Below are 26,128 nucleotides of genomic sequence, written 5' to 3'. Positions count from 1 at the left end.
AAACCGTCCCTGTCTGCAGCATAGGCAGAGGGAGGCACACAAAGGACCAATGAGCTCTTCTAACCACTTCCCTCTGTCCTGTTTATTCTGCACACAAACAAAAAATAAAGACACAGAAGGAAGCGGGGAGCGCAGAAAGGGCTCCAGAAGGTGGCTTTAGAATTCCCCCGTTTGGAGGTCTTGGGAGCAAATGGGTGAGATCTATGCCAAACTGGGAGGGCCACCCTGCTGGGGTCTCTCCAAGCTTCTTTGGGTTCTCATGGCCCCCTGGCAATCTCTGGGTCGTGAGGCTTCCAGCAAGAAAGCGGGAGGAGAGCCAACACCTTGAAACGCTGGGTCATGCACCTCAGGGAGACCTCAGGTGATCATGGGGGCAAGTTCCTTACCTTTGGGAAGATGAAACATTATTATTCACCCCCATTTCACAGATGAGGAGACTGAGTCTCAGCGAGGTTAGGTGACTGGTAGGATCCATCAGGACCCGGGGGGCCGACAACAGACACTGGGAGCCGCACCAGCACCAGCCCTCTGCGTTCCCACCTCGGAGCAGCAGAGCCTGCTGATTTGCATAGCTTTGGCAGAACCGGGATGTGAGTCTGCCTGGGGAGCAATTCTCTGGGTGAGGGAGGTGGGAGCACAGGAATGGAGAACTGTCCCAGCAGGATTTTTCACTTCTGCCTGGTAAACAATGCAGGGTGCTCCGCAATGGGGCTGAACCTCTCCCAGTTCTGGACGGCTTCTCTTCTCACCAGCTCTGCACCCAGTATAACCCAGTAAGACTTCCAGTGCCACTTTATGACCACTTGGCAGTTGGTGGGGACTTCCTGGGGGAGCCAAGATTAGAGCTCCCAGGACCTTGGAAACTGCTGGGTAGCCGGCTCCCAGAGCAAACCAGGGGAGACTTCCTGGCACGGGCATTGGGCATTTAAACCAGTCAAAGCAGGTTTGTTTTTTTTCCTAGGACCCCACAGACACCATGCCCACCTTTTTTGTTATTTGAGATTCTTCCAAGGAACTGGCAGTGTTGCCTAATGGTCAGAGTTCTATACAGAGAACACGTGGGAAACCGAGCTTGAGGGTTACTGCCAAGGCTGTTCTACGCTGGACTTGGGACAAGAGGCTTAATCTCCATAGCCTTCAATTTCCCTTCAATATTAAAATAAATATATTCTGTCTGCATTCCTGCCATCTCCTTCATAGATAGGGGCAAGGAAATGCCCAGGGGGAGCCTGAGGAGAACCCCCTGAAAACCCCAGAAGAATGGGATGCAGGACCTGGGATGGAGAGAAGACAGAGCCCTAGCTCAGGGGTCGGGACAGCTCTGATTCCCAGTTCCCCACTAGCTCGGTGTCCTTGGTCAAGTCACTTTACCTCTGGGGGTGGAGGGAGCGAATGCAGGCATGCACGGGGGGCAAGCCAAGCCCAGGGAAGCACCACAAATGCATCACTGCACCCTGTTCCTTGTCCTAACGTCCCTGCTCCGGCGACAGCCGCTGATGGTCAGAAAGAGCTGTCCTGAAGAAACCCCTGTGCCACCCCAGGACAGGACGATCCCTCTTAGGTCCCCCTGACCTCCAGACTTGTGTGGAGCCAGGAATGCTCGGGATTTAAAACTCCTTCCTCTCTACCCCAAGGAAGAGCCACAGAGCAAACCTTTCAGGGATTCCTGGTGACATGGCCCAGGTGAGCGACCTGACGCCTGTTCTCCACATACACGCTTGGGAGATTGAACCCTGAAGCCTCGTTTTCTGGTCCCTTCCCATAGATCCGGAGCCTAGGGCCAAGCCACGGAGGACACGAGGGGCTCCACGGCACCCCCTTGGCTGGAAGGGAAGCCCAGCTTCCTCCCAGCTTCCTCTGCCATCTGTCATGACGTTCTTTGACAAATGAAAGGTTCCTCACACGGTCTTCTCATTTTTTAGGCCCTAGAATCCTCACTGCTTCTCAGCCTGAGTGGTAGATGGGACTCCCTGGGGCTCCCCCACAGGACCCCCTCACCTCCTGCTAGCCCAAAGGGGACAACACTGTCAGAAACCACACTGAAGGAGCATCCGGGCGAACGCGCCACGTTCCAGAAAAACAGGCCAGGGACTCAGGCCCCTGCGGCAAGGAATGCGGCCAGAAGAGCCAGGTCCCCGCCAAAGTCTCAACTCGTAGTCCCCTGAGCCTGGAAAACAAAACTCCAGCTCCAAGGGAAGAACTCTGTGAGCAAACCAGGGTTCTGGTGGCCCTCGTGGGCACATTTCAGAGAAGCCCCTCGCCTGTGATTTTTCGATCAGAAGTATTTCAGGCTCAGGAGGACTAGAGACTCCTAATGCTATCCCTGGCCTTTCCAGGTAAGGAAACTGAGTCCTGGAGAGGATGAGTGATGAGCTAAAGGTCATGCAGGTAATAAGCAGCCAGCAGGAACCAATCCCCGGAGCTCTGATGCCCACCCTTGACTCTGCGCGACACCCATGGGGGTCAACTCCAGACCAGAAGCACTCTGCCCTTGGCCCAGCCCTGGGAAGGAAGAGGTTCAAAGAGCCTTAAGTTTGGGAGACGGAGCAGCTCTATGCTAGCCCTCTTGCCAAAGCAGAGTGACGTGGAGTGAGAAGGGCAGGAGGGGCTGCCCGAGGGGGCCACATGGCTGGGCTTGGGCTTTCCTGCACGCACACAGAGGTCCTTGTGTGGCTCAGAGGGGTCCGTGCGTAGGAGGAAAGCTCGGACAAGAGATTCTATCTCACACTTGTGGAACAACTTACAGGTCCAAAAGCTGCCACCAGGAGACTCTCATTTCATTCCTTCCTCACAGCTTTTTCTACAGACAAGGAAACCGAGGCTGGGTCCCAGCGCCAGAACTTAGGGTGGGGGGTGGTGAGGGGAAGAAACTTGGACCTCAAAGCTCTGGCCCCAGGGCCAGTGTCCTTGCCAACACACACTGATCACGGTGACATGCACGGGGTTTGCTCCTCTGCTGTGCTGTGCCTTTCCCCCTCCAGGTCGTATTAGATCCCCATGCCACCGGCCTGTGAGGTCTACAGGGCTGGAGTGACAGCACTCTGGTTCCACCAGTGACTAGAGACTCAGAGAGGGTGGGGCTTGTTAGAGGTCACACAGCCCCCTGCAGAGCCCAGAGCCCACCAGCTTTCTCTCTGCTTTCCCTCCAGTAGAGTAAGGTCTTCCTCCCCTCTGCGGCTGGAGGGGCCACCTCCGAGGGAAGGGTGGTGAGGAGAGAGAGGGGAGAGGCTTAATGCAAAGAAAGGACAAAACAAAAACAAAGGACAGAGAATACTGCCTCTGGGGTGGGGGGAAAGTGTTCCTAAAGAAACCTCCCTCTCACATCCCCACTATGACCTTGGGAAAGTCATTCCCCTTCTCTGACCCCAGGCTCTCCCCCCATAAAACAGGAGAATAGGACTAGATCAGAGCATTTTCAAACATTTTGGCAGCAGAACACTGTTTTCAAATAATAAGGAATAATTAGTAGCTGACATTTATTGAGCATTTACTACGCACCAAGCTCTGTAGTAAACATTTTATACACATGCAGCATTTAACCCTTACAAGCACCCTATGAGTAGGTGCTCTCATTATCCCCATTTCACAGATGAGGAAAGGAGGCTCAGAGGAGTTCATTGGCCTGCCCAAGATCCCTGATTAGCAAATCACTGGGCAGAAACTCAAGCCCACGTCTGTCCACCGGGCAAGGCTGTCTGTACTACATCGCACTATCTCCAGATGAAGCCTCATATGAGGTTGCTGTAGAAACTTGAAGGAAGGGCCTTTAGATTTTCCAGAACTAGCAATGTCACCTAATCTCATGACACCTGGCCTGTGCCTTAGCACTAGTCCTGGAGGAGAGGGTCTCTCTACCTGCTCCTCCCCTGCCTCCTGTCATTTCTCTCTTTTCTGAGAAGTAAAGACGAGCTTGAGTCAGGAGCCATAGAAGAAACCCCCAGGGGTAGAGGTCACTGACCCCTCCAGCCCTCTAGCTGGGCAGGTGCCCAGTGGGGTGACCACGTAGCTTTGAGGGCTGCTCCTGGGACCCTACCCTGATGCAGGCTTCCCACTCCAAAATACAAGTGGCTACAACAGCGTGTTGACCAAAGTAAATGAATTCATAGGCAGGTCTACTCTGCAGACAGGTTCCCTGGATCGGCTGCTGAGTTCCTGCCCCACTGTGTGTCCACCTGATGCCTCTGATACTAATACTAGCAAACAGTATTACTCTACGGCGGGCACGGAGGTAAGTGTGTTGGAGTTAAATATTGATCCGTTCGATCCTTACAGCAACGTCATGAGATAGGTACAATTATTACCCCCATTTTACAGACTAAGGAACTGGGCAGGGAACCATTAAGTAACTAGCCCAAGGTCATGAAACTAGTAAGCAGAGAAGCTGGGATTCGCACACAGACTCTGATTCCAAAGTCTATACTCCCCCATGACTGTGCCTTGGCGAGCTGCGGACAGAGGCGCAGCAATTCGCACCATTCCAATAGTAACTGGTGTGTGCGGAGGATCCAAGTGCTCTCACACCATCGAATCTCAGAGCCAGAAGTGGTTGCAGAGACCCTCCAGGTCACACCTGTCATCCAGTGCACACTCAGGCCAAAGAATGGGAAGTGATTGTCTAAGAGCACAGGTGGACGGAAGAGGCTAGAATCCGTCTGTCCTCAAGTCTCCGCAGCCAAACAGGAAAGTACAGATTGTTTCTCTGATCTCATGGGTGGAAAAACTGAGATGACCAGTCTGTAGTCACCAGAGGGAGGGAGGCTGGAGTCCCGAAGTAGATCATGCTCAATGGTGTGTTCTTGCTCTGAGCTCAAGCGTCCTCAGGACATGGAGGGGTAAACTGAGCCCAGGGGCAGGAGGGGGACCTACCAGGTTCTCCCAGGAGGCAAAGGCCAGTAGCACCCAGCCCAGCCTGACCTCGGTCAGCTCTTTCGCCGCCTGTGGAGGCGGGGTGGGAGGGAGTCAGCCCCGGTGCCGCCTCCCTTTGATAACTTTGAGCCTGGGGCAGACATGTGCCAGCTGGCTTCACCCCCTTTGTCCGAGCTTCTCTCCTCAAGAAAACCTTAATCATCCTCATTTGAATTTCAAATGACCTCTCCTCTCTCCCCCTCCCCGCCCCAACAGGCTTTGAGGCAGGGATATGGAAATTAACCCTGCAGTATGGAAATCATCGCCCTATGCAAATTGGGCACCAAGACCCCATCGTCATAGCAACCACTGGGTTTCCTCTCCTTTAGGCACCTCTCTGGGCTCTCTGGCTTAGATTTTTTGTTCCTCTTCCCAGTCTGAGCAGGTGCGGGAAGGGGGTAGGCAAGCCCCCTGCCAGGGGCTTCACTGAGGCCCATAGCAGGCAGGTAGGGCACCACTAATGAAGGTGGCCAGCGGGGCCCAGACCTGCCAGCCCACCTGCCTGCTTTCCCGGTGCAAATATGGACCAAGTCGACCCAAGTGAGACCAGCTGAGTTTTTTCCTGGCCTGGGCTAATCCAAGGATAGGCCAGGTGTTGGGGGGCGGGGGATGTTCTGGAGTCTGGAGGACACAGAAAGGTCCCCCAAAGGAGGTGGCGGGAGAGGGGAGATCTAGGGGGGCTTCCATGGAACCATGGTGGGAGATGAAAAGCCCAGCACGGAACCTGTATGTAAAATGCCATGCAAATTAACACCTATTATTTTTTTGAGTCAACAGCACTGGTGCTTTTTGGGAGATGCTTGTAGCTCAGTTTCCCATGCTCCTGGGTTGGCACAAAAGCCTGCCCTCCCTGAGTCTCCCAGGGCCCTCTTGTTACCCCAGAAGTGCACCATTCCCCCTCCAGGGAGCACCAACCCCCAGAGGAGGCAGAAAGGGACAGAAATGTCAGTGGCTGAAGTCCCTGGAAATTAAATTTACCACCCATGAGGATTCTGCTCATTCTCTAAACTTGCCCTGCCCAGCTGGACACCTGGGCTCCAGGACGGGGTGGGTGGGTGGGGGGGGGAACCAGCCCTAGCTGGAGTGACCTCCCGCAGCTTCCCTTTTAAGGACACTCAGGTCTGATCCCCACCCTCTCCTCCCAAAGCTGCTTCTCCCTTTCAGTAACTCTTCCTATGGATGGGTGATTCCAGGCAAAACCCTTCCTAGAGGAGGCGATTTCAATACGAGGACCCACTAGCAAATGCCGGCCCCTCCAGCAGAGTTCACAACCACCCCACCCCAGGATCTCCAGGCTTCCTTTGAAAGAGCAGCCTCTGCCAGGAGGGAAGACTGCCAGTGGGAGCACCCCCGTGGGCCGGAGGGCTCGGAGGTGGAGATTTTGTGAGTGCGAGTACGTGAGCGGGTCTGTGGAGGGGCACGGTAGGACTGCATTTCAGTTGCCCAGACTTGGGCTGCCTTCGAGCCCCTGAAGCGCAGCCTACTTCAGTAACTCCTTTCTCTTTAAATTCTTTTTCCACTTGGTCAGCACTTTTCCACACCAGGTGTTCTTTGCCCTAATTGTTTCTGGAGGAAGAGGGTGGACCCAAGAGACCAAACGCATTTACTCACACCTGGGAGGGCGGGGGTGGGCTATAGATGTGGGGTGCCTTACTGAAGGACTGAGGCCCAGCAAGTGGCAGTGGTCTGAGTCTCCCACTGTGTGTGTGTTGGTGGGGGGGTGTCATGCATCCCCTGCCCACAGAGGACAGCCTGGGACCCACCTCTCCTGCTGGATCTCTCTGGCATCACACCCACGATACCCACAGTGGGAGGGGAGGCATGGGAAGAAGATCATAAGATATACAGAAGGCCTGGTTGGCTCAGTGCATTAAGTCTCTGCTTTCAGCTCGGGTCATGATCTCAGGGTCCTGGGATCGAGCCCCGCATCAGCTCTCTGCTCAGCAGGGAGCCTGCTTCCGTGTCTCTCTCTGCCTGCCTCTCTGCCTACTTGTGCTCTCTCTGTGTCAAATAAATAAATCTTAAAAAAAATATATATATATATATATACCGAAGGTTGGATGCATCCGTGGCTCAAGGCATGCCAAAGGACAGGGACATTCTGACACACGATGCCAACCCCTCTAAGATGGGGACCCTTGAGGTGTGCTCCAACAGCCAGAGCTGCTCTGCAAACTGTGTGCAAAAGTCTGAGACCAGATAATACAAACACAGAGAGTGAACTTAGAAATGTTAATAGAGCCCCAAGTGTGTGATGACTGGGCTTTTCCTGTGGACGGCAGGTATAGACTGGCTTGAATGTGTGTGGTGGGTAGACCTGCTGTCCTGCGCAATAGGACTGCTTGCCGGTCTGTGATAGACCAGAAGTGGAACAGGTCCTGTACCCCAGATTGTTGGAGAGGCAATGCCCCCTAAGGAATGCCCACCGATGAAACCATGTGGATGGTGACAAATAGCACGGGGATGACCCCCAACTGGGCCTGTTCTCTTTGTCCACATACTTCTGGGGGCTGCAAAGATGGGAGGCAAGGGTGGTGGGAGCCACTTCCTTCAAGAGACCTCCAAAAGTTAGAACAGACAGTGCCAGGCAGGACTGACCCGGCCAACCATGGCTCATCTGGGCAGCAGGATCCTGCCTTGTTTGCCCTGGGGACTTGGGTTTGGGAATCACGAATGAGTAAGAGTCTGTGAGTGATAAGGCTGGTATAGGTGAGAGAAGTTTGCTGTGGTTGTTTTGTTTGGGAGGGTTCTCAGATTGCTAGGGGCAGACAGGCAAGTCCTCACACCACAAGCTGCTCTCCCGGGATTTCCGGCACACGGAGCCATGGTCTGAAGGCTGGGTGGTGAGTTCGTTCCCTCGAATCTCCCTCTCACAGAAACTGGAAGCGTTCTGGTTTAGAGGACTATCACAAGAGGCAACAGGCTTATGCTGCAGTGTGGGGGTCTCAGGCAAGAGATGAGAATGGACTTCAAGGCACTAAGGAATATATCCTACAAGAATAGGGGGCCAGGAGAAATTGTGGGGTTAGCTCTTCTTAAAGAAAATACCTCTTAACACCGGGAGATTCCTTTGTTTTCCAGGGATGGTTTTGAAATGTCACCAAAGGAAGAGAGAGGCATGGCCAAGAATCCCTCCAACCACAGAATCCTTACAACCTCAAAAATTCATCTCAGGGGGCGCCTGGGTAGTTCAGTGGGTTAAGCCTCTGTCTTCGGCTCAGGTCATGATCTCAGGGTCCTGGGATCGAGCCCCACATGGGGCTCTCTGCTCAGCAGGGAGCCGGCTTCCCCACCCCCTCTCTCGCTCTGCCTACTTGTGATCTCTGTCTGTCAAATAAATAAATAAAATCTTAAAAAAAAATTCATCTCAGTCCCCCCCTGGACATTTGGAAGGGCTGTGGCTTCACTTTCCTCTTCAAGAGAGGTGAGGGACCAAGCAGGTACACGGGGAGGGGCAGGACCAGTGCCAGCAGGTGCGAATCCTAGAGAGCACTAGTTCATCCCCTTTCTTTTACTATTCCAGCACCGTCCTCCCCCTATTACCATGAGGAAACTCAAGTCTAGGGCACAAGTAGACGTGGCCCACATCACTCAGTGACAGAGCGTTGTCTTGTCTCCTGAATGTTTCTGATAATTATCAACCTAATGATGGATTGTCTTTGTACAGGGTGTACGCTCTGCGGAGCACACTCATACCCACTCGGTCATTTAATCAGGAAAGGGGCGGGTGTATGTGCACGAGCACCTCATTTAGAAAGGGCTGTCAGTGGGAGACTCTTCCTCACTACCCACCGCCCCCCAAGTACCTCCTAGATTTCTGCTGTCCTCTCTGTCATGGAAAGAATCGTTTTATTCTATAAATATTCGGACTGAAAGCCATACGCCTCTCTAAAAGGCTTCTGCCTGTTGCTGACTAGAACCTCACTTCTTGGTTGTGATGAGCACAGTTTCTTTACCCTTGGCTACTGAGGACTCAGTAGGGTGGAGATGGTGAGGAATGAGTTGGTTGAGAAGGACTTTCTAGTCTTGGGTCAGTTACTCATTCTTCCTTATGAGAGGCACTAGCCTATCTGTACTCCCCTTCATGGTCATGACCATTCCTTCCTAAAGCCATGTTGGAAGTTCACAGGGTGAAGGGCAAAAGGCTTCCCAAAGAGCTAAGATGACTTGGAGGTCCTTCTGGAGGTGGGGCAAGTGTTAGCCATTCTGCCTCACCAACAGGACAACGAGTGACCGGAAAGGACCACAGACAAAGCTCAGTCTCCCCCCCACCCCCCATCTCTAGGTCCCTGTCCTCCCCTCGGTCCCCTCACAGAATTCTTCCTTCCCTTATCTCCGAGCAGGACAAGGGTGCCAAGGAATTTGCCCCACTATCATCTGGGTTTGCCAACTCCACCCCAGGGTCCCATCAAAGAGTTAGTGGGGTGGTGATGGGTGCATTAGTGAGGCTGGCTCAGGATGAGAGAAGGGAAGGAGAAAATTCTCTCTGAGGCCAGATTCTCACCCTCCCCAGTTCACCGGAGTCCCTGCTCTCCCCCAGCAAGGATGTTTTGGCCCCAGACCAGGCTTCTGGCTCTTGGACTATACCAATCCACCTTTCAGGGGTTTGGCTTCCCGCCAGCCCCTTTGGCTGGTGCCCCCCTCCATCATCTTGGCACCTGTCCTGATGCTACCAGTCTCTTGTGTCCTCTGTCACTGGCTCCTGTGTTGGTCCCCAGTCTCCCACCACCATCTTTGGGTAGAAAGTCACTAGAAAGACCCGGATTTAACTGTATCATTTGCTAGGTATGGGATCTTGGGAAAATCAGCCTCAAATCCCTCAGCTTCAAAGTGGGATGATGACACCTACCCATACAGAATTGTCACAAAGGCCGAACGCATTAGGTGTTTGAATGTGGTCTTTTAGACACAATTATCACCTTCATCCCTTCCACAATGATTTCCTGTGATAGAAGGAAAGCCCCTTGAGGACATGGATGGTTTCTTCATCTTTCTGAGCCCTGGGTCTACACTAGCGTACTCCTTGGCTGTTGGTTATGAGACAACCAGCCAGGTCGGAGAGAGGGCTCAGAGGAAAACAGAACAAGGAGGCTGGTGGTGTCCAAGGGGACATGAAGAAGGCAACTGGGAAGAAGGGACCAGGGAGAAGCTGAGGGTGATGTACCAGAGAGGGAGGGCTCAGCTCTGAGGAAGCCTTTCCAAAAACGCAGGGCATGGGACACAATAGCAGGGAATTTGGAAAAGCGGAACATGTGCACTGTTTTCAAGATTCAGCTCCTAGAGATTACCCAGCCCAAATCCTTCCTTTATGGGAGGGAAAGAAAGGTCCTGGTGGGGAAGCTTTTGCCCAATAATCTGCAAGGAGCAAAAGGCAGAGCCAAGAGTCTCATTAGGAGGGGCGCCTGGGTGGCTCAGTAGGTTAAAGCCTCTGCCTTCGGTTCAGGTCATGATCCCAGGGTCCTGGGATTGACCCCCGCATTGGGCTCTCTGCTCAGCAGGGCCCCTCTGCCTGCTGCTCTGCCTACTTGTGATCTCTGTCTGTCAAATAAATAAATAAATAAATAAAATCTTAAAAAAAAAAAAAAAAAGAATCTCATTAGGAGTCAGATAGGCCCCAGTTTGATTCCTGGTTAGAAGCTGTACAATCCTGGGCGAGACAGTTTCTCATTCTTCAGCCACAGTTTCCTCCTTGCTAAAAACGGGGATTGTAAGAATGAAATGCGATGATGCCTGTGAAATCTGAGGCCCACGTCCTTATCCTCAGGTATGGGGAAGAGGCTACGTGAATGTGGCTGGAGTTTCTCTCCTTCTTCCCAAGCCCAGCGTATCTGTCCGTTTGAGGCCACTCTGTGACCTGTGTGGTCAAAAGTCACAGGGTTAGCTGTATGGGCACTTGGGGTTTGTCAGTCACAGACCCGGGGGCTTTCAAAGTGTGGGTAAGCCTGCATTTTCTTATCAACCGCTCAGTTGAGAACAGGAAAAAAAAATGCTGTCAGCTTCAAGGATGAAGGGAAAATAACAGTAAGGGAACTAAAAGAAAGGATAGAAAAGCTGATGATTTGGAAATCTAAACACTTGGCTCCAGTCCTCTGGGGGTGGGGGGCAAGGGTGGGGGAGAAGGACTGAACAGGGGATTGGGAACTCTTCTGGGGACTCGTGCTGCCGCAAAGACACTCAGAGACCTTGAGCACTCAGTCTGTCCTCGGTCCTCCGTGCCTCAGCTCCTTATAAGCAGGAGGAAAGGGAAGAATGAGGGAGATGCCTGCCAGGTGTCTGCCAGCCAGGAGGTCTGTGTCTGGACCTGAGGAGGCTCTTCTTCGCAGTCCTAGCCTGTGCAGATGGGGAAATGACTTCCCTTTCCCAGCTCCCAACCCTTGTGCCCCTTGGGGATTTCACACAACACAGAAGGTGCTCTCAGAGAGCTGGGGGTTTCTAGGTCACCTTTTGTTTGTAGTTCCTTTAAAACTCAGAGACAAACCACCCCCTAATTCACGCACTGCTGGGAAGGGGAATCTGCCTTTTAAAAATCCAAAGGAAGCCATTTAACCAAGTTGGTAACCATTGTGACTCATAATAAGCTTTTCTCTGTAAAAAAAAAAAATGAGTCAGAATGACTTTCCAGGAAGTTTGGTTACTTTAATTAGCTACCTCTTTTTTCTTGCCCTTAAAAACATACAGTAATTTGCTGATCACCTAAGTATGGATGTTAGCCGGCCACGGCGCTGAGTCCCTAGAAGGGAAGACTCTAGGGGTGGAGAAGTCTCCAGACAGCGCAGAGCATGGACTTCTTGGTCTTGGAGTTGAGGAAGACCCACACAGAATCCCTTTTTGAATGGGAAATGAGAAAAACCAGCCTCCCAGGCTGACCCACTTGGCCTGACCCAACGGGAGAAGGGCATCGCAGCTACCTGGGGTCACAAAGTGCTCAGCTGCGCTGCTCCTTCTGCAAACTACAGAATCACAGGTCCTCGACGATGCCATTGGATGTGATGATGATCAGAGCTGCCATGTGTCAAGCGCTGTGCTAAGGGCTCTAAACATCATCTCAGCGACATTAATTGCCCCTCTCTACAGAAGAGATGAGGTTAAGCTAACTTAGCAGATCATACAGCTGGGGAGCAGCTAAGCTGTGATTTTATTTTATTTTAAGATTTTATTTATTTATTTGACAGACAGAGATCACAAGTAGGCAGAGCAGCAGGCAGAGGGGCTCTGCTGAGCAGAGAGCCCAATGCAGGGCTTGATCCCAGGACCCTGGGATCATGACCTGAGCCGAAGGCAGAGGCTTTAACCCACTGAGCCACCCAGGCGCCCTAAGCTGTGATTTTAAATCCATACCCTTCAAAGATCATCTGTTCTTGCCTCCTAAGGAGGCAAAGTGGCTGGGATAAGGTCACGTACGGAACTGGGAGTAACTGGGATGGCAATCAGATTCCCAAAGTGCTAACTTATGTCCGGATTCTTTTTCCTTTGACTTAGTCTATGCACAGCTCTCAGAGTTCCAGAGAAGAGGCCAGAACCTGGGCGAATCATCTCTAACAGCTTCATCTTCCAAACCCCCACCTAGGACCTGAACTCCCTTTCTCTCCTGGCTCACCTTTTAGGGTTTCATGTAGCTCCTTCCCACTCCCAACACGGTTACCCTGACTTGACCGCTTAACTAGTCACAGAATACCAGTGTGGTCTTGTTGCCACATGGCCACTCTCTTAGCTCTGTCCACACACACCTGGGGTAGTATGCCTGGCCCAGGTGAATAGAACTCTTTTTTTTTTTAAGATTTTATTTATTCATTTGACAGAGAGAGAGATCACGAGTAGGCAGGGAGGCAGGCAGAGAGAGAGGAGGAAGCAGACCCTCCACGGAGCAGAGAGCCCAATGCGGGGCTCGATCCCAGGACCCTGGGATCATGACCCGAGCCGAAGGCAGAGGCTTTAACCCACTGAGCCACCCAGGCGCCCCTGAACAGAACTCTTGATGCTTCCAACAGCCTGTTACCAGGAGAGGGCAGCCCAGGGTCTCCTGCAAAGCTGATTCTGGAGTCTGATTCCTCTCCAGGGCAGAGTGTCAGAGCCATGACTGCCTATCACTCTCCAGCTGTACTGATTTTATGTTTTTTTTTTTTTTTTAACGATTTTATTTAGAGATGGAGAGACAGAGAGCGAATGAACAGAGAGAGAGAGAGAATCCCAAGCAGACTCCATGCTGAGCACAGAACCCCAGGCAGGGCTGGATCCCACGACCCTGAGACCATTACCTGAGCCGAGATCCGGGATTGGGTGCCTCACCGACTGAGCCACCCAGGCAACCCCACCTGAAACTGATTTTAAAGCCTTGCTCCAGTTCTCCAGGCTGGAGGAAATTCTGTTCTCCATTGGCGAGAACAAGTATCCCCCTCCACAGACCCTCAGTATAACATACTCAGCAATTAACTCAATTGAAAAATGAGCGCAACCGGCCCACACTCTCCCAGCCCAGCTATCGCTACTCACAGAGAAAGACGTAGAACCTACAGCTCTCACGTGTATTGCTACCTGTGCAATAGGATTGTTTTAATATTAAATTGGGGAGCAGAAAAGTTTATGGTAAGTGTATCCTGCAGATGCCCTCCCCAGGACCCCCAATTATCTTACCCCTGACCCAAGCTTCAAGAATGGGATTAGACTGCACCTGAAGACTTGGGAAAAGAGTTTAGCTCTGGGGGACATTGATTCTCTTCCACTTCTAATTTCTATGTCTCTAATGATCCAGATGAAAGACTAATTGAGGTCTTGTTGGAAGGCTATTAAAGTTATTTGGTGGTGTTACAATTTATGCTCATGTTTCTTTAAGTTCTTTTTAATTATATGGAGCTTTCAAAGCAAAGCTTGGACTGTGGAGTTAAAAGCAGAGAGCTAGGAAACTTTCTTCTCAATTCTTTCCTGCCTTCATTCTCCTCTTCACAAAGCAAAGTCCTCTTCCAGGCTCCGAGCCTTTCTTTCTGGGTCTCTTTACCACCCACATGCATGTAATTTGGAAGAGGAAAGCTTGTGCACAGGCCTCTTGGGCTAGTTCCTTGAGGGCCTGTTGAGAAATCTGGGGTTAAAAGGCCTCAGTCCCCATCTACAGAAGACACACAGTGCTTTCTCTCAGTCAGAGCGGCTAGGACCACAGCCTGCTGCTTCCACAGGTGTTGGAAAGGAGCATCAAGAAGTTGATCTCCTCCCTAACTTTCCTGATTCCATTTTGCTTTTTAGGATCTGGCCCTTTCCTAGCCTAGTTCCGGAGCTTTAGGCCCCCTTTAGACCACTATCTACTGTTCGAAGACTTCAGGGTCACATCCTATGTCTCTACGGGAGTTCCTTCATTGCCGGAGACCCAGCTTTGGGGTCTGACTGGCTGAAAGATGGAGCAAGAAAAGATACCGCATTGTTCCATGACAATTTGCAACAACTTGCTCCCACCCGTGCTTGCTGGCTTCATTCCCCAGGAGAGAAGACCCTTACCTGTCTCCACCTGGCCTAGGGCACTGCGAGCATCCGTGGAGTCTGCTACATCCCCACTCATCTTGATATCTGCAGGGGAAAACACAAACTGATTTTAATAACAGGTCACAATTTTTCTTGCTATGACATATGTGGCTTTAACTAAACAGCAAAGATGAATGTGTAATTACAACAACCATCAGACTTTCAAATTCCTGACTCCCGAACATACAACCATTAGAATATTCATAAGCTCAGGGCACGAATCCCCTCCTCCCAGGCGCGCCTCCTTTCCCTGGTCTTTCTTTCCCCCTTCTCTGCTGCTACTGTGGGATCTCTCACCTTTTGCATCATTCATTGTCACTTCCTTCAATCACCAGGCTCAGTTAGTAAAAATTTAACAAGGGGAGGGGTACGGAGAGGTGGGGGTGGCGGGGTGGGGAGCGGGTGGGAACCGCTTCCCATTTTGAATCCTCATTGCCTTTGGGACTTGGGGGATTTATTTTGTTTTTTTAAAAGTAGCATAAGAAATATCTGTCTCCCTTCCCCTACTCCCCCTCCCCATAATAACTCTACCCTGGGAGGTAAGAGCACCCTTGAGCCCAGGCTTGCCCTTCTCACCTTTCTTGCCCAATTCCTGCCCCCTGCTCTCTGTCTGGTTCTCAGCGGTGAGCCCACTGTCTGGGGATCAAATCCTAGCTCCTGTGTGGCCCTCCGGAGATCCTTCTCCTTTGGGGATCCTTACCTTCTTTCCTACTCCTTCAGTGTGCTCAGGGAGAAAGGGATGGTGGGTGGGTCAGTGCCCCGCAGAGACAGAATACCTACACCACGCCTGATCTCAGCCCCCTAGTGCTGCTGGTCCAGCTTCGCTGCCCTGCTTCATTTCAATAAATTAAACATTTACCCATAACAGACAGCTGCCACCACCTAAGAGGCCCTAAGTCTCCTCCGGGATCAGCAGAGAGAAGCAAAGAGGCAACTTTGAACTAACTCCCTCCCTCAGCTCCTCTCCTTATTAAACCACCCAAATACTGAAGCCGTTAAAGACAGAAGAATATTTTATTCAAATCGTGTTGACCCCCCCCACCCCCACCCCACCCCCACCCCCACCCCCACCCCCACCCCCACCCTCACCCTCTTCTCGGGGGTAGCACTTTAACTCTTTCAAACCAGATAAAGTCTTGGTGAGGCAATTTGCATCCCCGGCTCCCCAGCCAATCCCAGTTGAGCATGCAGTCTTAATTTGCATCAGGTAATCAGGCAGTTGGCAGTCTGGACGCCCGAGGTCTGGAGATGATCAGGATGAGGGAAAGCGTGGACCTCCACCGGGGGAAAAGCGGGAAAAGCAGGGAGAACTGCCCCCCCACCCCACCCCCGGGCATGATGTGTGTGGCTCTGGCAGAGATTTAAATTATGGCCCCTGGGGGTGTAGTGACTGCGGTGTGGGAGGGGTGACTGCCATGCCAAGCAAGACAGAGACCGAGGCTCAGGGGCTCTCCAGCTCTTAGAACACTCCAGAAACAGGATGGAGTAAGCAGCCATGGGAACCACTGTGATCTGAGGAATATTTTTGAGACCCACCAAGGGAGGACTCCCAGGAAAATTCCTGGAGCTCCGTGTCCTATGCAGTCAGACTTCTAGGGGGGACCTTGCCACAGTACCGCAGGGCCTGTCCCACTGTACTACATTTAGGAAGGCATTTCTTGAGCCTAGCCTAAGCTCTTCCTGCTGTAGTTTGAGACTTTCTAGAGAGACAGTCATACGTGAATATGCAGAACTAGTGTGGGTCCCCTGGACACAGTCGCAAAGGGCTTCAGCTGCTGCTCACCTTCTGCTCCCATAGAGAAATGGGCTTTGCTTCGTAGGAGCCCTGGAGCTGGGCACAGCCTAACACAGATCTGCTCAGCGCACGCTTCCCCCATAGGGATTCTTCAACGGCACTGGGGAAAAAGGCAGAGACGGGCCCCTCAGTTTTCTAAACCGGCCTCAGTAGCGCCTAGAGTGGCCTCAGAGCATTGGTTCTGGTGGCCCACAGACCTGGATTTAATCCCAGCGCTATGGCTAACTAGTAGGGGACCCTGGCCACGTATAGGAACCTCAGTTTTCTCATCTAAAAATTGGGAATAATGAAGAGCACCTGGGTGACTCAGTCAGTTAAGCGTCTGCCTTCAGTGCTTGTCATGCTCCCAGAGTCCTAGGATGGAGCCCTGCATGGGGCTCCCTGCTCAGCGGGGAGCCTGCTTCCGCTCCTCCTGCTTGTGCTCTCTCTCTGTCAAATAAATAAATGAAATATTCTTTAAAAAAATTAAAAACAAAAATTGGGACTAATGATACTTCCCAGAGTTCTTTTAAGGAGCAAACAGAATACTGAATGAAAAGTGCCTAGCACAGTTCCTGGTGCAAAGTAAGCTCTCGATAGAAGAATGAACTAAAGAGGTACATAGGTTTCTGGGTTAGTCCCCTTCTCCCAGAGCAAGAAATAGCTTTGGTTTTCTGTCTCAGCACTACCATATTTGTCTTTTACCTGGGAAGCCATAGACGTTCTCCAAATTCTGACTTCACGGGGAAAGAGCTCCTGAGGACTGTATGGGTTTAAGAGGCAGTAAGGCTGGGATGATGACCAGATTCTCAAATCAACTTATTTCAAATTCCTGATATTTAAGAAGGGTAACTGTTTAGCTAAACCACAATTTCGTGCCTGTAACCCAGACTCCCTTCTGACACCCTTTCCCTGCATCGCCTTTAAATATAGCCAAAAGCCATCTCTCACTCAGCCTTTGAATTAGCTTTAAAGGTACTCCTAATCATGTCTAAAATTGACTTTTGAAGGAGGCAAAGGCCCATACTCTGCCAGGACATCTTCTCCTTTGATGTACCCATTATGGGAGTGACATGGTGACACTTTGGGATTGGACAGGGATTGGAGCCTGGATGGAGGGGCAGGCTGAGATGATCTACAGAAGCTTTTCCTAAGTCCCATAGGATGCTAAGAGACTAAGAACCAGTTCTTGTGGGTAGGAGGCTGAGGCCGATGGGTGGGACGAACTCTTGGGTCTCAGCCTGAAAATGGGTCAACACCGAAACTCCCTGAGACGCCATAGCCCTTTGCCTGTCTGACAGCACTTGCCAGGGGTGAATGAGGGAGGTGTGGGGTGGGGCTCATCTTCTCAGCTCTTCTTATCTCGACAGGCAGGCGACTGAGTAGGCTTCTTGCCATCACTCCCTTCCCTGGGGAGGCTCAGCTGCTCTGCGTAAGATTCCAGATTCCAGACACAGACCCTCACCTGCGTCCCCCGCACCAGTACACTCTGAAGCTGGGGCAAGACACCGGCTGCTGGCCTTGCCCTCCCTGTGCCTTGGCTTGACCCACAGCAGCCCCTCTTCACACATCCGTGAACCAGGATGCGTTTGTGAGGCTGAAGAAGCAAAGTCCAAGGCTTCCCCAGGCTGCAGACAGAGAGTCCCCATTGTACTGAACGCTATGCTGGGGCGGGGGTGGGGGGCAGGGAGCCTACCCTTCTCTCTCCTATTGTCCATCTTCATCTCTCTGAAGGGACTGGAGCTGCCTCCTGACTCCCTCCCTTCCTCACAGGCTCACCAGTGGGGGCACTTCTACCAGAAGGAAACCAAGGGGCCCACCAGTCCTCCTTCTGAGCTAGTCGTGACTCCAACTGTCTCCTGGAATAGACTTCTGTCACTTCTTCAAGATGAAGCCACTTCCTCTCACAATGAGGCCTTCCAACCTGAATGGTATTCCCGAGCTGTAACTGGTATTAGTCTGTGAGACTTGATCCCAACCTTGATAGGCAACGGTTCATAGTGAGGAGAAAGACAGAAAAAGAGATGCCCTGAGGCCAACCAGGTGTTCCCCTCCGGCCAGATTCCCACTGTTTCCCTCTGTTTTCCTCTTTTCTCTCTCCCCAGATGTCTGTCTGACTCTTGTCTACCCCTCTGCCTGTTTTTGACCTGGGAGCAGGGAGGCCCCCCCACACCTTGGCTGGGGTGCCCCCGTGTCTGGTGACCTCATGCCTGCTCAGGTGTTCATGCTCCTGGAGAGAAATGCTCTATAAAGTACAAAGTGCTCAGACCCCAGGCTGACCTGAGTCACGGCTTGCACCCAGGTCATCTGTGTGGAAAGATGGGCCGACTAGGGTGACACGCAGCTCGTGGACCTGAGTGTGGGACCCAGTGAGAACCTGTGCCCTGTTTTGTGTACTCTTGCTCCCTCTCTTTCCCTCATCCAAACTGTTCCAGTAAAATCAGTGGAGGAGGAGTCCCCAAGGGCCCAGGACTGGAAATTCACAGGTAAAGTACTGTTTGTGAGGAAACAGCAGGACACAAAATTACTGTGTGTGAGGGGAGGGAGGGGGAGATAAGACTCAGAAGAGACCAAATTTCTACCAAGAGGGTCCTGGACTGAGGTTTCTCCAGAGAGGAACCTGTAATGAGACACTCCACAGAGGGACCCTCCCTCATAGACCCCATGGCAGGGGCCACACTGAAAGACCCCACAGGATGACCTCAGACCGAAAAGCCCGAGAAGACCTAGCAAGGAAAGCCCTCAAATAGAGACCCCGTCAGAGATCCACAGAAAGTCCCAAGACAAGAGATCCGTCTGAGGTGCCACCAAAGGGGAACCAGACACCACTGAGGGGCCAAGACAGAGAGGGCTCTCAGGGTGGTGCGGGCAGACTAAAGAAGTGGGCTGGGGAAGGGCAGCAAGTGATTGTAGACAAGTGAGTCAGGTAACCCACCCAAGGTAGACGGAAACCCTCCCCTGGGTTTAGCTCAATCTCCCCTTTTGCATTCATAGCCCCTGCCTCCAGGAGACGGTGAGGGAGGTGTCAGCCTGGAGTTTCCTCCAAGGCCAGGGTGTGGGGGGCTTGGCCCTCTCGATGCTCTCCTCTCTGCCAGATCCTCTCAGCCCCTAGGCATTTCCCTGCTGGGTCCCAGCTGTCCCACCTCCTCCCACTTCCCCCAGAGTGGGAGCCTCCCATAGACAATGAGGTGGAAACCCCCTAGGAAGTCTCTGATCTTGTCCCTAAAGAACTTCCTGCCAAGGGCCCACCTTTCTGAGGTCTTGCTCCCCCTCTGGCCTAGGCCTTCTTGATGGGAAGTGAAGCGGGGAGAGCAGGGGAACAGCCCCCAGGAACGCCCAGCTCCATGTTGGTGCCACAGGGTTTGGAAATAGACTTTCTTCAGATATTGGATGACACCCAGTTGGATGCTTCCTTTGGCCTCCCTTGGCCCTTTCTGGCATGTCCTGGCACCTGGCGATCCACGCAGAGTCAACATCTCTCTGTGAGCCTGACTGTCATTCAGCCCTGTCAGGACCATGTTTGGGGAACTGGGGACCCTGGGGCTCCCCATGCACCTGCTGCTGTCTGTTTTCAGGACTGCTGGGCCTCAGGAAGGGCCAAAGCCTCCAGATGGCTCTGGTTCCTTGTGGTGGGTCAGGAAAACTGCCTCTCCTCACTCTTCCTCCCTCCTCTTCCAGAAAGGAGTCCAGGTACAAAATTCCCATCAACAGCCCTAAATCCTAATAAAATAGGATCCTAAATAAAAGTTATGTGGTGCTACCCTCCCACTCTGAGAAGCAACTTGCTCGTTTGAAATGGCCAAATCAGTTGTAGCCTTCTACACCTTGTGTCTGTTCTCCACTCAAACCCTCAGACATCTAGGAGGCCCACCTTAACACCAAGTGTGACCATTCAGGATTAGCAGCTCCTGTCTTAGCCTGCTGTGGAAGGATGGATCAGCAGGGTGAGTGGAGGGGACTTGGTTCACGCCATGCCCACACACCATTCACACAGGGGGAACGGACTCCTGGAAAAGCATTCGCATCCCCTGAAGAAAGGGGGTTTTAGTATCTGAATCCATGGGACATGGAACACAGAGAGCATACCTCTCACCACCCTCTCTGAGACACAGAAATGGAAGCACCTATGCAATAGTCTCACGGGTCCATGGGTCTGGCTGCTCCTCCTTCAGGGTCCCACAGAGTTCCTGACCCACACCTGCACACGGATTCCCTAGCACGAAGCCTACAGTACTGCCGATAACCACAGAGCCTGTGGGTAGGCACTCATTCACACATGGGGTCTGCTCCACCGCAACCCCCACACACACACATGAGGACAGTAGACTCACCTCTGATACACAGGGACACACGTTTCCACAAGCCCTAATCAATACACTGCGCCTGCCCCAGGTGTGTCTCTGCAATTGCCAGGCCCCACTTGCCTCTCCTAGTGCCCCACTACACCTTACAAATGCCCACTCTGCCTCCACTTCACATAAAGGACCGACACACAAAACACGTAACATGTGGATACAAGTATTTTCCTCACTTATGCACTCCCAGGTCCACACCCCTGGCTGAGTGAGTGAGCCACCCTTCTGCGATCAGTGAACAGAGCAACTTCAGCCAGACGGCAACAGCTCCGCATACCCAAGTCCCACACAGTCTGCCACTCTCCAGATCCAAGGCTTCAGAAGCCCTCCCACCCTTCACCCTCCCCCCCAGTCCCCACCTCCATTCTTTTCCAGGGTCCCCCGACATCCACCTACCCACATCGCTGGCCCCTGGGTGACCCGCTATCCACACTGCCCTCTCCTGGTCGCTGGGTAAGAAGACGCCCCACCCAGAACGGCGCCCCTCTCCCTCTCCTCCTTCACCCCCTTCACCCCTTCTCTGTCACCTGTCAGCGCTCACTGCCTCCACCCCTCACCTGTGTGCATGGGTTCCAGATTCACCATCCTGCCCCAGCCGGGGCCAAAGCCAGCGCCCCCCCAGGCCCCTCGCGACTGCCCCAGCCGGGCCCCCTGGAAAGCCAGGGTCTCCTTCCTCCCGCCCCCGGCCGCCGCCGCCGCCGCCGTGGAAGCCGCTGCCGGGGCCGTCGCCGCCGCTGTCGCGCGCTCCGCTGCTCCCGCCCGGGCAGCGCTCTGCACGGCCAGGATTGCCACACTCCCCAGGTGAGCACGCGGCGCGGGGCGGGGGCCGCCGGCCACGCCCCCTGGCAGGGCCCCCGCGCCTGGCCCCGGGCCCATGCAAACCAGTGATTTGCATACGCGGAGCTGGGGACCTGGGGAGGGGGACACGGGATGCTGCCGGGGCGGGTCCCGCCGACCCTGCGGAACACCTGTCTGCCCTAACCTGGCCCCGCAGCGTCCCCCGACTCGCGCCCACAGCGCCCCAGACTCCTGGTCCAGCTCGCCCTTTTTAGGAACCCTTGATGGACTATCCACCTGGGGCCTGAGCCGCTCTCTGGACAGACTCCCAAAGGGTAAGAGCTGCAAGGAGTCTAGAGTGTTTAGAAAAGACGTGGGGGTGTTGTCGAAAGAATCCGGCTTTGCTCTCTCGCCACGGCTTATGAGCTGTGTGACAAGAGCCAAGGCTTTTCACCTTCCTGCACTCAGTTTACTCATCTGTAAAAAGGGGCGGTTGTTCGTCCTAACCCGAATCTATCCACATGCAGTTTAGCCGGTGGCGGAACTAACCCCCACAGGTGGCCCCCCAACCCCCCACAGGTGCTCACAACATCCTAGGAACTAGATGGGGCCCAGAATATTATCCCATTTTCCGGGTGAAGACATTGTCTCCTGCCTGTCCTCCAGGTCCCAGGTGGCTCTGAGACTCTCTGAGAAGATGATGTGAACATTATTTACCAGGGTCAGGGATTGTGGGGACAGCCACCTGCCTCATCTACAGAGCTGGGAAGGGACTTGCCAAAGGCATACCATTTCCTAGTGCTGGAGCCTGACTCAGTCAGTTCTCTGGACTCTCCCTTCAGTGCTCTTTGTAGCACCCAGCAAAGACTCATCATCTCAGTTCTCCCGACTCTTCTCCTCCGTTCTTTAGGTCCCAGGAAGTGGTGCCAAGGCCAAGGGACCACCTGTCTGTAAGCGCAGAGAGCCATGGGCTGACAGGAGCACAGGACCTTGCTCTCCTTTCCAGATAGGTGTCCCTACTAACCTACATTCATCTTCATCTCAAGGACCCTTTCCTGCTCATAGAGCAGGTCCTGAGCTTTTCTGACTCTCTGCCTTGTTCATGGCATTCTTTCCATCTGATACATTAGCCACGCCCACCCCAATGACCCCTCTTATAATATCCAGCATTTACTGAGCTCTCCGCTCGGTGCCAGGCACTGTGCTAACCAACACTTTAAAGGCTTCCGATCTTGTCTAGTCCTCATAACAACTCGTAAATGGGACTCTTATTACTTCCATTTAACAGGTGGATAAGATGAGGTTTAGAGAGTGGAACTTGCCCAGGGTTGCACAGCCAGTAAGAACCAGGGCTCCTGATCTGAAACACTGCCTGCTACTCCTTAGCACAGTTCAAATGCCCCCTCCGTTCTGAACTTGGAAGTGATCTGATCTTGGACTAAATTGGCGTAACACTTCAGTGTGCTTCATAGTCCTTGTGGCAGGTTCTGTGGGGCTTTTCTTGTCCTCCTTCCAGGTCCTTAACTAATTGGCTGCCCACCCCCTCCCCCGGCTACACCCCCCCATGCCCCCCACCCCACCCCTGGCACTGAGCATAGCACAGGGACACACAGACTTAGGGAGGACTCCGTGGGTGCCACAGAGCCCGTGGAGGGGTAGGAGCTGCCCAGTAAGTACCTGTTCAGGTTCATACAAACCACCCTCCCCCAGTCACATCCTCTTCTCTTCTTCCACTCTTGGCAAGAGAGAGGAGGACTTTCTTCCTGATTCTTTGGCTGAGGGAAGAGATCGGTAAAGGCTTCTCGGAGACCTCTTGAACCCAGGGACCCCTGTCAGGACACCTCTAACCTGTCCCTTCTTTCCCTCCTCTTCTCCCTCCTTTCCCTTCCCTCCTCCACTCCAGGTCTGGCTCCTTCCCTGAGGTCCCTTTCTTATCTACAATGGTATTTCGCCTGCCATCAAGCTAGAGAAATGCCTGCCCATCGTTTATATACCCCCGTGTGCTTGTGATCTCCATATGTCAATTTGCATAACATCTGTGTGGCTGTGTACACGAAGGTCTGAGTCTCTGACCACCACATCTGGGACCTGCTGTTTCTCTTTTCATGTGCAGAATACCTTTCTTCTCTGGGCTTTGGTTTTCCAGAAGCCCGGGGTTTGATGTGACTTATGGCTTCCAAGGACCTTCTAGCTCAAGCAGGCTGGGGTTCTGGTGCCTTGGGGATGAGGTGGGACAAAGCTCTTGTGGATGGCAAACCATAGAGGCAGAGGTGAGACCTTGAAGGTTCACGGTTGGAAGAACAGCTTTGGATTCCAGACCAGGTGGGAGGAGGGGAGGGTGAGGGGGTGGGGAGAGGGTGACAGACATTACCTCACCTTCATCCCTGGACTCATTCATTCAATAAATATTGAGTGCTTCCTACCTGTCAAAAGAGGTGCTGTGTGCCGGGCACGCACCTTATTTACTGAGCACACCTTTAGAAGGAAGACACGACTTTAGACTCCTTTTATAGCTGACGGTCAGGGAAATTAATGCAGCTAGTAGATGGCAGAGTTAGGGTTTAGAACAGGTCTGCCTGACTCTGAAGCTGGCACTTTTATTTTTTTCATTTTTAAAAATTTTATTTATTTACTTGAGAGAGAGAGAGACAGAGACAGAGATAGCGACAGAAATAGCTAGAGAGAACACAAGTGGAGAGGAGAGGGAGAAGTAGGCTCCCTGTTGAGCAGGGAGGGGGCTCGGACTCACCCCGGGGATCATGACTTGTGCTGAAGTTGGACGCTTAACCCACTGAGCCATCCAGGCGCCCTTAAAGCTAGCACTTTTAATCCTACCCTCCAGGGTCTGTGCTGGAGCCTCCCCTTCTCTTCTGGGATCATGTCATTCCAGGTGAAAGGAATCTAGACTATCATTCATAGGAGGAACCCAGGGCCACAGAGGGCAGGGGCGGTGGAACTTGCCCAGGGTTCCTGAGCAAATGGACAAGTTACCGCAGAGCTGAGACCCTTCCGTTCTCTCTGCTTCTCCTTCATCTGGTCCTCCAGAGTCTTAGCAGGATGGGTGGGTTTGTGGCAGGCAAATATGGGGCAAGGGGCAAAGCTGGGCAATCTCTCTTCCTTCCCTCTCGGATTTGCTTGATGATCATTTCAGTGAGATGAACTGAATGGGAGTGCAGAAGACCTTTTTATCCCTCCCTCTTTCCCAGAACTCAGAATTTCCATGAAAACAGCTTTTGAGTTCAGGGCAGATAGGAGATCCTGGGGAAGGGGAAGGTGCCAACCCTCTGGACCTAATACTCCTTGTTTTTTGTTTGGCTTGGGAGAGGAAAAGCTGTGGGGAAAAGAAGAGAGATAGGATGTTGCCTGGAGGTTAGAAAACGAACAGAGAAGGAAAGGGAAAAAGAAGCAAGGACAGGAAATTTCATTGCCTTTGGACATCAAAAGAGGTGCATGCAAACGAAATGCAAATGAAATGCAAATGAAATGCAAATGAGGGCTCCCTGCTTCCCTCACCCCTACCCTTTCTCAACAGCTGGAGGACTTTTCCAGAGAGTAGCCAAAACTTTACTCCAGGACCATGTAGTCCCCAAACTGTGATCAACGCTGACTCTATCCCAGGTCCTCCCGGTCTTCCTGGGGTGACATTTGATCCCCTCGGAAGTCACTAGCTCTCGAGGCCCCATTTCTACTTGAGCATGCCTCTGCTTCCAGAACAGAAGTCTCCAGGAGCCAGCCTCCCCTTTCAGACACATTGCCGGATGCACTATCTCCCACTGAGAGAAGGTCTTTTGGGGAGGGAGGTGAGCCCCCGGTCCCCTTCTCCGCCTCGACAAAGAGAAGTGGCCTTCTTGGCTGTGGGCCCTGTTGCTCACTCTCATTTCCTGTCATGGTCAGCTGGATTGAGTTGTCAGGGCTGGGAGAAGGGTGGAGAGCCAGGCGTCCTGGAAGGCCACCAAACAACAAGTCCCTTCTAGCTCCTTCTGTCTGCCAGATGGGCTGCAGGGCCCAGAGCGTGGGGGTACGGGGTGGGGGTCAGCTCCCTGCCTTGAGGCAACCACAGGGAATGGAATGATCCCAGCTCAGGCTTCCCAAAAGAGCAGATGGAAGGTAGTAGGGGCCAAGAAGAACTTGCAGGCCTCTTAAAATCACACCTCAGAGGCAATCTGATGGCTCCATTGCCAGGAAGAGTATTGCAGGATGGGCTGGGGGGGGGGTAGTGTCAGGTGACAAAGTGAGAGGTGCTCTGGGAACCAGGATAAAGCCACTGTTTCTGGGGAGTGTACCAGAGAGGACAAGGGAGTCAAGACCCTGAGCTATTCCCTGCCGCCTTATCCCCAATGCCCAGGCCCCAGCCCGAGACACGCTCTCCCTACCCCTATGGCCAGCCTTCACTCACCTCTAAAGGGAGGAGCGCACACAAACTCACAGCCCACTTGCACTTGAAGGTTCTGAAAAATAGTAATCATACGGATTTGATTTTAAAACAGCATAACAACTGTCTTGCAATGAGCTTTTCTTGTCTTGGGGACTGCATTGGGCCTGGGTCTGCCACTGCGATGACCCCTTCAGCAGAACCCCGCCTCGGTCCTTTCCCAACTCTGCCGGTCTACTTCAGACCCGGTAAGCCTCCGGGAGCGCCCGCACGCTCGGGGCAAGTCTAAGGCCAGCGCGCCCTCTTGCGGTGATGGGCCGCGTGTGACCTCAGCTCGAGCATCCTTACCTGCCAGACTGGAGAGCTCTCACCGCTGTGGTGCCCTGAATGCCCTCCATGGCTGGGGGACTTCGGGTGAGGGCCCCAGTTCCAGGCAGG

The 26,128-nt window shown here is 52.9% G+C and overlaps 1 protein-coding gene across 3 annotated transcripts in view; it reads right to left on the bottom strand.

The window, feature by feature from the left end:
• POU2F3 (POU class 2 homeobox 3) overlaps positions 1-26,128 on the bottom strand; it is a 104,593-nt gene that overhangs the window by 55,985 nt on the left and 22,480 nt on the right. The window contains exons 1-2 of one of the 3 annotated variants that reach the window (XM_047692137.1): positions 25,715-25,799; positions 14,389-14,457 (exon numbers count right to left, since the gene is read on the bottom strand). In XM_047692137.1, the coding sequence (XP_047548093.1) occupies positions 14,389-14,457; positions 25,715-25,784 (139 nt within the window). In that variant the 5' untranslated portion in view covers positions 25,785-25,799. Of the gene's footprint in view, positions 1-14,388; positions 14,458-21,098; positions 21,292-25,714; positions 25,800-26,128 lie in introns of those variants that run through there. The other 2 variants (XM_047692138.1, XM_047692140.1) reach the window with 2 other exon arrangements.

The sequence above is a fragment of the Lutra lutra genome, chromosome 10 (genome assembly GCF_902655055.1).
Source record: "Lutra lutra chromosome 10, mLutLut1.2, whole genome shotgun sequence".
NCBI classification, from domain to species: domain Eukaryota; kingdom Metazoa; phylum Chordata; class Mammalia; order Carnivora; family Mustelidae; genus Lutra; species Lutra lutra.
This window is presented reverse-complemented; position numbering and strand designations above follow the sequence as displayed.